General features: G+C 47.0%; 1 protein-coding gene across 1 annotated transcript in view; it reads right to left on the bottom strand.

Annotated features, from left to right (window-relative positions):
• Window positions 1-13,062, bottom strand: part of GARNL3 (GTPase activating Rap/RanGAP domain like 3) — a 149,559-nt gene extending 136,497 nt beyond the window's left edge. Inside the window, exon 1 of the mRNA XM_040482368.1 lies at window positions 12,925-13,062. Within this exon, the coding sequence (XP_040338302.1) occupies window positions 12,925-13,016 (92 nt within the window). The 5' untranslated portion in view covers window positions 13,017-13,062. The remainder of the gene's footprint in view (window positions 1-12,924) is intronic.
• Window positions 13,063-13,116: the final 54 nt, after the last annotated feature.

Below are 13,116 nucleotides of genomic sequence, written 5' to 3'. Positions count from 1 at the left end.
CCATTCAACCTTTTAGTTTACTGTAACCTTTAAAGACTTAGATTCTTTCATTATCTCAGCATGTGATTCTCTAGCCCTTGACTCTTTAAGTTTGCTTAAAAGTACTTAAATGCTAGCTCTTTTAGATTTTGCCAACCAATTGTATCCGTTTGCCAGAACTTTACCCTTCGAGTTTCACTTTTTAACCTTTCGGCTACTTCTTGAGCTTCATTTTCTAACTGTTCAAATTCTGTCTCGTCACCGGTCCGTGTTAATCCTTTCATTCATTTGTTATCTTTTTTAGGCTTAACGTCCCAATTTAAAAAAAAATGTATTTTCCTCTTAATCTCCTGACATTTTATCTTTATGGTCTCGCTCCTTAATATAGTTAGCAATTGAGGAACTTCTTGGAAGGATGGCAGAGTAAGTGTGCTTTGGCATAATTCCTTGGAACCCGCGGAAGTAAGCAAAAATAGTCCAATATATAGAAGAAACTTACTGAAATAAGAGAATGGCCAAACTCCGTGCTCTGAAGATCCGCTATACACAGTATGTGTGGACGAATTTGAAAGCGAACACCGCGTTCCACCACCTTACGTAAGGTGAGGGAGGTGAGCAAGAATGTTCTAAAGGCCTGACAATACCTGATTTGGGGGAATGAGGACTGGAAGCCTGGGCAAGACTGGGAAGAAGCTGTTTCTTCTCACTCTTTCTCTGTCTCTCTCTCACGTCCACTGCCTCAGCATGCTAATAAGAAGGGCTGGCCTAATCTGAGGAAAGGCTGAAGGCGGGAGGAAAAAGTCTATCTTAGGAGCCATTTGACCCTCTTGAAAGACATTAGCCAAAAGTACACTGGAGTCCACCACAAGAAGGCCCGCGAGTCATGGGAGGTGACGCTGACCCAGGCCCCCTTCGGAGGGGCCTGTTTGCCCTGGAAATTCCAGGCGACTCCTGCCACGGGCTCACAAACACCACAGGCACGGGGGCTGGCAGATGGGAACAAGAGCCCGAGGAGAGAGGAAAAACAGATGGCACATTCCCACGGTCTCTGGACTCTTCCTGCTTCCTGAGGAGCATCGAGGCCAGACCTCCAGCTCCAGCTCTGACAGAGAAGACGCACCGTTGCTCAGAAGACTAGGGAAGGGAGTCGAGGTAAATCTGCCCACGTTATTAATGGTTAAACACAGACCCGGACAGAACTGCTTCAATTCTGAAAGGGACAGGCAGGAACAAACCAGCCCAGGACCTATGAAAAAAACGTTTGCCAAAGGCAGATGAAGAGGACAGACCAGAGGATTTTTAACAGGTATCGGATGAAAACATGTAACAGCTTTGTTTTCTCAAACAAAACAAAAAACAAAAAAACAACAAGAACTCTCTCAAAACAAATGATCAAATAACACAACAGACAGACTTCATACGGCTCTAAGGTAAAATGCCCTAGAACTGTGGATGGGAAAAGGCTGATTCAGTGTCCTTGTGCTTCCTGGGAGGGAGGCGGGCCCGAAGGAGACGAAAACAGGTGTTGCTGAGCGAACCTCTGGGAGGGGGCCTTTGGCAGGTGCCTGGGTTTTTACGCAGAGCAGCCCTCAGAAGCAGTTTACAGTTTTCCCCTCTCAGGTTGTAACTCCCAAGCCCTCAGTGTGCCTTGAGTGTTGGTGTCGTGAGTCTTAAGGGATGTGAGTAGAGACATGTGGACTGCTTCACAGTGAGCTCTCTGCTGATGGCCGCGAGGAAGCATCAGCAGCCATTGAGCGGAACCCAGCCGGGCGCCTCAGGTGGGGACCAGCAGCTGCGGTGGCCGAGGCCAGGCCCCGTCCGTGATGCAGCAAGAAACAGACCGCGGAAGGACGCCACTGGGGCACCAGTGCTGTCTCCAACGCTGGGAGGCAGACCCCCAAAGGCAGCAGCAAAATGACATAAAAGGCAACAAGGTCTCAGTTCTGGCTCCTTCGAAGTGGCTGACCTCCCCCTCGGTGCAGGCTGCGCTGATCACAGAGCTTCCGCTGACATCCCAGGAGGAACCCGGAAGCCTTTTGAGAGCCACACCCACTCCCTTGAGCCCTCGATCTTACGCATTAGTCCTTGCTCTGATTGTTGGCTGAAAACAACCTCAATCAAGCACACATCATCATTCTTGCCTCTCTTCAAATCAACGTCAGCTTTTGGGGTCTGAGCTGGCTCAGCAGTCAAGGGAGGGAGCGGAGCTCGGGGCATGGGAAGGCAGAATCCCTCTGTCTGCAAACGTTATACATTTGTTCACTGGTACCTTGTCTCCTCCCTCCACTAGAATGTTCTCTCCATGAGAGCAGGAGCCCCACCTGTCTTATTCACCGGGTATCTCCGGTGCCTAGCAAACAGAAGTACTTGCTATTTGCTGAATGAGTAGGTGACCATGTGAATACAAAACCACGAGGGAAATATTCGCTTGGAATAGGGAGACTATGTCAGACTATTTTGGCCTTTCTTGAATGAGGGCACACTGGTGGCTTGAATCAGACCGCTGTGGGACCTGCTCTATTTCTTTGCCCATCTCTGACAGGCAGCTACTTTGTGAGCACTGTGACAAGCGCATGGAGCAAAGACGATCCATCTGCAAGACATCAATCCAGGCCTGATATATGGCACTGACACTGGAAAATACTTAATGGCTGGCAGCCCCTCTAAAGACACTTTCCTCTCCTGTCATAAGATGCAAGATAGGTACCTACGCCCTCACTTCCATTTGTGCTAAAACTATAGAATCACTGACACGGAGAGTTGGCAAGTCTACTTCAGCCAGCTAGCTGAGGGCTGATTTCTCGTTTTTACCTCCGTACAGGAACCCTCACTGGCTTGCTACTAACTTTTGATCCACGTGTCTAATTGATTTTTGCCGTGATTAAAGAAAGATGCTGTTTGTGGCAGTCCCCGTGGAATGACTTACTCAATACCCATCGCAGCCCCATTCCGGTGCGCAGCAGTTAGAAAGCTGGAACGTCAATGTCCTACCCTTCGTTGCAGTTCAGAGTTCTGCAGATGAATTCGATTCCACAAATCAGATGCACTCACGAGAGCCTCTCCCTCAGAACAAAGTCTGGAGGATTCATAAAGAGGATACGGGGCGCCATCTTGCTTTCAGAGATCATGACAGAGCTGTTGTGGTTCTGGAGTCAGCAGCTTCTTGAATCGATAGCTTTCTGAAGCCTCAGTGGCAGCTTGGGGACCAAAGCAGAGTTGGTAGCATGGCTCTGCAGCTAGCTAAGGTGGTGACAGCTGCTTGACCCGTCAGCTTCTTGTTATCAATGGCAGCCTTCCTGGTCAGGGCAGAGCACAGTGGTTCTGGGGCCTAGGAGCTATTCCTGGGGGCTCCCAGACTCCCAGACTGGAGTCTGCTATCCACCCTGCCAACAACTTTGTAAGCACTCAACTCCCTGTGCCACAATTAAATCTCATTCTGCTTATACCAGGTAGAGAGGACTCTGTGGTCTGCAACTGGTTCCCGAATGACAGGCCTCCGAGAGGGATGTTTATCAGATTGGATTCTGAGCTGAATGGTTCATGTGACCCTGTGCAGAGTGTGGAGCAGGGCGAGAGTTTCTTCTGTGGGGGTGTAATGGTGGGTATAACCTTCAGTGGCAACAACGTAAGACTGGACTTTTCCAGAATATGTGGAAATTCTGCCTTTTGAATATAAGAGAGAGCGTGCTTAGAGCACTAAGCCGTTTCTGCTCACACAGCGAAGAAGTGCTGAAGGACAAGCAAGAGGACAGCATGCTAATTGGAGGTGCTTCTCAGGTCACTGCTGGAGGTGGGTAACGATTATGCCATCCCTGTCCCTGACCAGCTTAACACTGCTTTGCGTCTTTTCAAGAGTGCCACCAAAAACTGGTGTATCCACAAGTGTTGAAAACACAAAAGAGTTGAGAAATACCAGTCTAACCTATAGATGCTTTAACATCTCCAGTAATACAAATTTTGCTGCATCTTGAAGCAAGCCGTGCTAGCATGGGGCATACTGACTGCTGGAATGTACTTTCATGTATTGAGCCCAATCTGTTTTATTATCCCTCATACCCACTGTGATTTTAGGTCTAGCCCAGGGCCATACACAGAGTGGAGTGGGCCCAATTCCTTTTTCATTTGACACGCTTTCAAATCTGGGCAGGCAGCTATTATAGCCTCTGTGAATTTTCTCTTTATCAAGTAAAACACCCTCCCCCGCTACTGAAATCTTTTCTCTTTACTGGATCGGTCCCATCGGACATAAACTTCTCTTTAAAACAAAAGCAAAAGCAGAAAACCCCAAATCAAAACCAAATAAAACCAACCAACAATTTTTCAACTCGTAGCCCTTCCACGCCAGAGGAGAGCTCACTGTATTCATGGTTTCTAGTTCCTTTCCTTGATCTCTTGAAGTCAAGCCAGGGTGACTTTCACTCTCGCTGTTCCAAAGAAACTGTTCTTGTCAAAGGCCACCAATGACCCCGCGATGCTAAACCCAACAGTCAGTTCTAAGTTCTTTCTCTTGTTTGACCTATCAGCAACATCTGACACAGAGAATCATTAACCCCCCCCCCGTTTTATTTTTTAGACTGTTTATACTGATTTCCCCCCAACCAATTTTTTTTTTAATTACATCCTGTATCCGTGACACAATGGTTTCACATTTAACTCTCCAAGTCTAAATTTTAGTTGGGATTTATGCGAACAGTTCATGAAAGTCCATCAAATTACAGTCATCCTTTCTGACTAATGTTTAGTTAGTGATTCCTTTTTCCTAAAGTCTTCTGGTATCCTTGCCGGGGGGCGCGGGCCCCCACCTCCCGGCCCCACTTGTTTCCTTCTCCTATTTCACGGTGATTCACAGTTGCAGTGAGGGAACAAACAAAAACCTTAATGGACTCTTTCACAAACTTCCTACCCAAGATCTCTATCTGTGCTATCCAGTGAGGGAGTGGCAGAGCACATGTGGCTGCTGAGCACTTGAAATGTGGCTCGTCTCCACTGAGATGCCGTGAGTGTAAGATACACACCAGAATTCGAAGAAGGTACCAAAAGAAAAAGTAAATTATCTTCGTTATTTTTAATATTGATTACATGTTAAAAGGGTCACGTTTTGGATATAGTAAGTTAGCAAAAATAACAACTGTTAAAATTAATTTCACCTGTTTCTTTTTACTTTTTAAGATATGGCGACCACAGGGGGTGAGTCAGCCTGGCTTACTCGGTCGGTAGAGTACGTGACTCAATCTCAGGGTTGTGAGTTTGAGCCCCGTGTTGGACACGGAGCCTACTTAAAAAAAAAAAAAAAAAAAGATATGGCTCCTAGAAAACTTTAAATCCCATTTGTAATTCTACACACTTGCTATGCTATGACCAGAAGAAGCCACTCGCTTCTTTTCACTTAACGTCTATGAATATGAATATCCTCGATATCTTTCCAACTCAGAAAACAGAGATTGACGTCAATCTTTTTAATCTTTTTGGCATCAAATTATTAGCGTTATATTGCTATGCTCCCAATGGCTTTTTTTTTTCTTTTTTACTTTCACAAGCAATCCTGCAGGAAGAGGCACAGCCTTTAACATAAACCTCCTTCGGCAGCGACACCTCGTTGCTAACCAGCATCTGCCTCCTGTCCTCCAAGATCCTAGCTCCAGAGACAAGCAGATGTGTGGCTCATATTTTCCCATACCCTGCACCTGCATATGCTGCTTTAGAAATTTTTTTCCCTCAGGAAAACCAGCAGTGAGTCTCACTGTACAGGCCAAATGTCTAATAATTTTCTTATAGCACTGTCAGGCTCCATCTCTGCTCAGATCTTTAACTCTGGAAACCAGACAACCAAACATAATTTCTCATATTAACCTTCTAAAGCAAAATGAATTTGACTATTGTCTTCCTCTGAGAAAGGAAGCTGGTTTGCATTAACTTAAACTCTTGGTGAATAATAAAACTTGTTTTTTCCCTTCTCTTAGGAGAACAGACATAATATGAAAATTAATTTTCTTCTGTTGGCCCTAAGAGCCCATTATGTCAGCCCAATACAAGACAGCTCTTAATAATCCTTCCCAGGAAGACTGCTGTTTTTCCAAAAGAAAACTGACAGCGGCAGATTTATTTGTGATTAAATACTTAACAGCCCAACACAAACAAAAAGAATAACTACATAATATAGAGGAATGAAGATTATAAAAACAGCCCACATTAAAATAATTGTTTATGAAACTACCTGGGGGAAGAGAGTCTCCTGGAAAAAAAGAAAAAAAAAATCAAAGAATCTCGAAGTCGGGAGAAACGCAAGGAAGAAGAAGGCAATACAATGCATAAGAGACAATTGTTCTTTTGTGACCCTATCTTGGCCTTGAAAGCCATGTTCAGGAACAAAAAGCTTTTGTCTTGTATTCTCACAAGGTGTGGGTTATATGCATCACTAACAAGGAAGCCACTATGTAGGAAGCAATATTTGAGAAAGGAGAAAATATGTTTTCTATTTGTGATTCAAAATCTCTATGTAGGGCTCCGCACCCACTGCGGCTAAACTTAGTAAGCATACTTTCAACACTCAACTAAGGTAGTCTTTTACGACGAGAACTAAAAGATGCAGAAATCCCAATGCTGTGACTCTCGGGTGGCATCAGGGTATCTGTATTTTGAAAAGCTTCCCAAATGTGGTGATACCTTTTTTTGAGGGGTCAAACCAGTATCCAGTTCCCTTCTGGCAAATAGCACTATGGATTTTCCTTTGGGCAATCACTGCCTTTTGGTCTCTATGGATGGAAGCAATCTAATCCCTCCGTTCTGGGTTGGGCACTTGATCTAGACTCGGCCAATCAGCATGCTTTACCCACTTCTGGCCAAAAAGGTTGGTTCAGGGATGAGCATACAACCCGAGAGATACAATGAATGCCAAGCTTGGGAAACATGCTCTAGAACGATTGAAAGAGAGGCACTACCTTTCTGCTGGGATTGTATACTGGTAGAAAGTAAGCCCGCAGCGCCTAGGTGGCTCAGTTGGTTAACTGTCAGACTTTGGGTCAGGTCATGTTCTTGCAGTCGGTGGGCTTGAGCCCTGCGTTGGGCTCTGTGCTAACAGCTCGGAGCCTGGAGCCTGCTTTGGATTCCGTGTCTCCTCTCTCTCTCTGCTCCTTTCCCACTCGCCCTCTGTCTCACTCTCTAATATAAATAAACATTTAAAAAAATAATTAAAAAAAAGAAAGTTAAGCCCAAAATGGTTAACTTTCTTTGCCTAAATGCGGAAAGACCTGGAAAACAAAGTCAACCCAGAAAATGAAGAAAGCCTATGGATAACAATATTTGAGCACCTGGGTCTGTCCTACCCCAAGGCTTGCTTGGTTTACTCCAGAATGTTGCAATTGCATGAACCAAAAAGAAAAATTAACAACCGGTAAGGCGCCCATCAGAAAAGATGCGATGCGTTACTAATCCTGCTTGCAGCTACAGAAGAACTACTTGATGATCACACCGGGGTAGCCAGAAAGGAGTAAGAACCAGTTGACCACTGAGTCTGCACCCCACCATCCAAGCCAGCACTTTTTACCTGGCATCAGAGCCACAAGCATTGTTGCTGCAAGTAGCTATGAAAGCAGAATCGTGAATGATTCGTGGTAAACATAATGAGGCAAGCTTTGACTTCATTATTCAGGAAAGGTCATAGAGTTGCCCAATAACAAAAAAGCTCGCAGTAGTGGGCTCCCTGACCTTAGACGTAATAAGCAGAAGGTAATCAGCTGTGAAGTCTGTTGTAAAAAAAAAAAAAAAAAAAAAAAAAAAAAAAATTCCGGCAGGGACCTAGCAGGGTGGTTTCCAAAATCTATCCCTGGACCCGTAGTACTGTAAGCTTGTTAGAAATACAATTCATAGGAGGTGCCTGGGTGGCTCAGTCGGTTGGGCCTCTGTTCGCCTCAGGCATGATCTCAGGGTTTGTGAGTTTGGGCTCCACGTCAGGCTTTGTGCTGACAGCTTGGAGCCTGGAGCCTGCTTCGGAGTCTGTGTCTCCCTCTCTCTCTGCGCCCCCCGCCCCCTGCCCTCCGGCTTACCCCCCTCCCTCAAAAATAAATAAATAAACATTAACAACAACAGGGGCGCCTGGGTGGCGCAGTCGGTTAAGCGTCCGACTTCAGCCAGGTCACGATCTCGCGGTCCGTGAGTTCGAGCCCCGCGTCAGGCTCTGGGCTGACGGCTCAGAGCCTGGAGCCTGTTTCCGATTCTGTGTCTCCCTCTCTCTCTGCCCCTCCCCCGTTCATGCTCTGTCTCTCTCTGTCCCAAAAATAAATAAACGTTGGAAAAAAAAATTTTTTTTTAAAAACATTAACAACAACAAAAAAGAGATAATACAATTGATAGACCCACCCAGACCTAGTGAATCAGAATCTGTGGGGGTGGGTCCCAAGAACTGTTCTGAGAAGTCCTCCTAGTGATTCTCATATATGTTTGGTTTGAGAACCACCGTATTTGGACAAGAGAGCCTGGTTCCCAAATACAGTTTCCTGAGCCCCATCCCCAGAGATTCTGATTCAGCACATTTGAGGTTGGGCTTGAGAATCTGCATCTCTAACAAGTTGATGCTGTAGGTCCAGAGACCACACTTGAAGAACTGCTGAGAGGCTAACTCAAGTGACGCGTTGTTGAAAGTCTTTGACCTTTAGAATCTGCCTTTCAAATTCAATCCTACACGTTAGTAACCCTAATACTGTGGCTCACGTGTGGTTCGGCTCCATGAAGTGTTGCAGCCAAAATGATAGTAAAGCAATACAGTCACTTAAAATAACTCTGGTTCATCAAATGTATTTCTCGATCACCACAAAGTCACAAAAGATAATAGATATATTTCTTAAAATACATCTTTGAGCCACGAAAACAAGAGGGAGACCTATTAGTCTCCCTCATACAGGTGGGTGAGTTTCTGTACCTCTCCCCTCTAAACACCCCCTGAAAGTTTTTTATCAGCCAGTTTTCACCACTGCCCTGTGTGCCTAGTGTCCTCCTCAATCCCTCTCTTCCTAAATCTGCAGCTCAAAAATGCAAAAAAGCAAGGCAGGACCTTGCTCTGAGGGTAGGGGAGGAGGAGAAATTAAATAAAGCTAGAATTTTAATGAGGCAAGAGGAAGGGAAAGGTTGAGAACTTGCATATAAATGTTAATCATTTTTGTCCATAACAGTTGCCATTTAGTAATGCTCTGTGCCAGATGCTGTTTTTAGTGCTTTGCATAAATCAGTTCACTTAAGGCCGACATCAGAACTGTAAGATAGGTGTTACCGTCATTTTACAAATGGGTTAACCAAAAGTCAGAGGGTTAAGCAACTTGGCCAAGGCCACACACATGACAACCGAAAAGACAGAAACTTGAACCCAGGTGTGTCTCACTCTAAAGCCCTCGTTCTTGAACACAATCTGATACACCTTCCTAGAAAATGAGAACAAACACATCCAGGGCAAGGGGTTTAACAGCCTAAGTGTCTTGCCCTCTGGCCTCCACATTTCCCAGCTGGTCTTTCTCATCGCCACCTGGCTGGATGCCTAACGCCTGGGCCATACCTTCCTCCTTTACATTCATCACGGACTGTGTCTGCCTGCCAGTGAACAGAGCTGACACAGGATATTTAGCAAAGACAGTTGCCATTTTGAAAGTAATGCTTTTTTTCCCGATGTCAACAAGATGATTGAGTAAATATGGTTAAACCAGATTCTGAAAGGCCCTATACACGAGACGGTCGCATTTAAACTTTTTGCACAACAGGAAATGAGTAGTAATTGAGGACTTTGGAGTCAGGGAGGCGAATCTGGCAGCATGCTCACAAGTGAGGCTGAGGCTCTCATCCCTGGTGGCCGGTCAGAATCAACGGCAGAGCCTTCTAAGCACCTCCACACCCCATCACCACCCTGAACTTTCTGGAACAATAGGCCTGCTGTAGGGACCCACACACTCATGTGGTTAAGATATATCACAGGTGATGTTTCTTCCCACGGCCCTAATTGTCCATTCTGTCAACCCAATACAAGCCAGCTGTTAATAGTTTCCCTTAAAAGTGACATAATTGGATTAATGAATCAAAGAGGAATTTTTTGAGAGAGAGAGAGAAAGGGAGAATATCTCAAACAGGCTCCATGCTCAGTGCGGAGCCGGAGTCGGGGCTCAATCCCATGACTCTGGGATCATGACCTGAGCTGAAATCAAGAGTCAGAAGCTCAACCGACTGAGCCACCCAGGCGCCCTGCCAAGGAATATTTTTTTAAGCAACAAAAATAAGAGAGATTGTAGATGAGCATCTGTTTCAAGTTAGCAAATTATTTTCTAATTAAGCATACACAGGAGGAATAAATATATTTGACTAAATTTTTTAGAATAACAAAAACTTTATCAAAAAACATCATGAAGTTAAAAGGCAAATAATGAACTGCAAAAAATGTGCTACATATTTGACCAAAAAAAATTAATTTCCTTAATAACGTGCTTCAATAAGGAAAAGATAAACATTCCAAAGGAAAATAGACAAAGTGCATGCAAATGTATTTCATTTTAAAAAGAAGTACAAATTATACATGAATATGAGAAAAAAAGTTTCACCTCGCTACCACACAAACAAATTCAAATTAAAACCAGGGGCCACTTTACAGATGATAATGCCTCGCATCGTGGGTGGGAAAAACAGGCACACATACATGGTTTTGGGAGAACTGTTAAATGGCACGACTTTCTGGTGGGCAATTTGGCATTATGCTTCAGAAGCCTTGAAAACATCCCTTTCCTTGGATCCAATCATTTCCATCACTTCTATAAACTTACCTTAAGGAAATGATTACCTCTTTATGCACAGACTAAGGCACATGGATTCACTGTGTCCTTAGTAAGAGTGAAAAACTGGTAAAACACTGCATGTATGATAATAAAGAAAAAATGGGCTAAATGAATTGTACTGCAACAAACATAAGTTATTTTTACAATCAGAAAACTGGTAATCATTATTTCTAAGGTTGACCCGATATTGTCATAGAGCGTTAAATAGAGAAGAAAACCTCTGAAGAAATCATGTAGTCTTTCAGGTGTGAGGTCATGAAGACAAGGGACTGGGTGGTAAAGGTGCGAAGTCAGAGGAAGAGAAAGTATTCTAAACCGGCACTGTGGCATAGACGTTAGTCACATGTGGCTACTTAATTCAAATCAATGAAAGTCAAGTAAAACTTAAAACTCAGTTCCTTAGTTGCACCAGCCATATTTCAAGTGCTCAGTAGTCACAGGTAGCCAGTGGCTGCAGTATCCGACCACACAGATCACAGAATGTTCCCATCATTGCAGAAAGTTCTGTTGGACAGCGCTGACCTAAATGTTCTACCTCAGGCCTGGATCCAGCTTTTGGCTCATCTCTTCAGCCTCATCTTTTGGTACATTTTTTTCCTTCGTGTTCCAACAGCAAGTGTAAGCACCAGAAGGACAGAAAGCGATTTGCCTGGTTCTCCCAGACTAGTGGGGGAGACTTGTTATCCAGGTAATTACACACAGCGTTTGTGGGATAGCAGATAGATTACACAGATTACTGACACAGCACAGAGCTCAGCCTGGGATTCAGGGAAGACTTCCCAGAGAAGGAGGGGGCAGGCGTTAACCCAAAGAGTAAAAAAAGACTCTTCTAAGTAGAGCAAAGAGCATGAGTAAAGGCACTGATGAGAGAAACGCACAGCATAGGGAAAGAACAACCAGCTGGTCAGGCATTTATTCATTCAATAGATAGTAAGTGTCTGTGATGGGCCAGGCCTGAGGCAGGCTCTGGGGACAGAGCAGTGAACATGACTGCGATGGTCCCTATCCTCATGACGCTCACACTCGCCTGGGGTGAGGGAGAGGGGGCAGGCTGTGCCAGGGCCTCCACCTCACATTAAGGATCCTGGTTTGTCAGCCTAGCTGTTGATTCTTCTTTTCCGCCTCAGTGGGGACCAGAGTCCCACCTCGTATCTTTCTTCATGTCCCCCCACCCCAGTCCCCATCACTGCTGTGGGAGACAGAGTTCTGGAGAGGGGGTCTTGGTTAGACCCCTCCAGCAGCCAGTGAGGATGTGGATCTGAGAGATGGAAGGATAAAGTCTAGTTGCGAGGCTACTGGAGTCATCTAGAAGAGGCCGGGGGCCCGGAAAAGGGCAGGGCCGACTTCAGCGAGGCTGGAGCGGGAGAAGGCGCTCCGAGTTAAGAAAATGCCCGCTGAGGGAGTGAGTCTGGCAGAGCAGAGCGGGTGGAAGGCGTGTCAGTGGAGCAAGGGTCCAGGGAGGAGAAGGAACGGAACAGGACAGTTACAGGAGAGTTCCCCAGGCCAAACAAGGGGGGGGGGGGGGGCGGGACGGCTCCCCCTGCAGAGGAAAGGCGTCCGCGGCGGGTCAGAGGGGCACCAGGGGCCGGGCGTGTTGGGGGCTACACCGCACGAGGATGGGCGGGGCTGGGAGGCAGCAGGTGTGCGTTACCTACGGAGCCAGGCTGGGGAGGCTGGGGCTGGCCTGGGTCCTGGGGCAGCGCAGAGAGGCTTCCGCAGAAGGGAGACCTCCCCGGGACTTCAGGGGACTATCTCCCAACCTTGTCCTTGAGCATTTTATAAGAGGCGGCACGGCACATTCTCCACAGCCCGAATTCCGCCCGGAGCCCGGCTCTGCTCGGGGCCTGCCTCAGCACCGACGCTTGGGGGGCGTCTCGTCGGGTCTGGATTTCAGACGCTCGCTGGTTCTTCTCTGGGGCGACACCCCTCCCGCACCTGCCGCTCGGGCGGCCCAGAACCCCTCGACCCCCGGCCGCTTGGCCCTGGCTCCTGGCCGGATCCCTTCAGACCACCCCCCCCCCCAGCGACCCCTCCCCACACCAGGGTCTCGCAGCCCTTGGTCCCCCCAGGTTGCCCCCCACCCACCACGTGGTCGGGTCCCCGCTTCCTCCCTCCCGGCCGCACCCCTCCCCAGCCGCTGTACCTGGGGCTCTCAAAGCTGCACCCCCTGCGCCGCAGCGCCGCCCTCTTCTGCCGCAGAAGCGCAGCGGCCGCCCCGCCGGGCTCCGGCTCCATCGCCCCGGGCGGGGGCCGCGGGCTCGGGCGCACTCGGGTGGGCTCGGGCCTCGGCGGGGCTCGGCGGGACGCTCGGCTCGCACGCCGCAGCCCATGCCCC

Source organism: Herpailurus yagouaroundi, unplaced genomic scaffold (genome assembly GCF_014898765.1).
Source record: "Herpailurus yagouaroundi ecotype Mexico unplaced genomic scaffold, PumYag 160, whole genome shotgun sequence".
Taxonomy (NCBI): Eukaryota; Metazoa; Chordata; class Mammalia; order Carnivora; family Felidae; genus Herpailurus; species Herpailurus yagouaroundi.
This window is presented reverse-complemented; position numbering and strand designations above follow the sequence as displayed.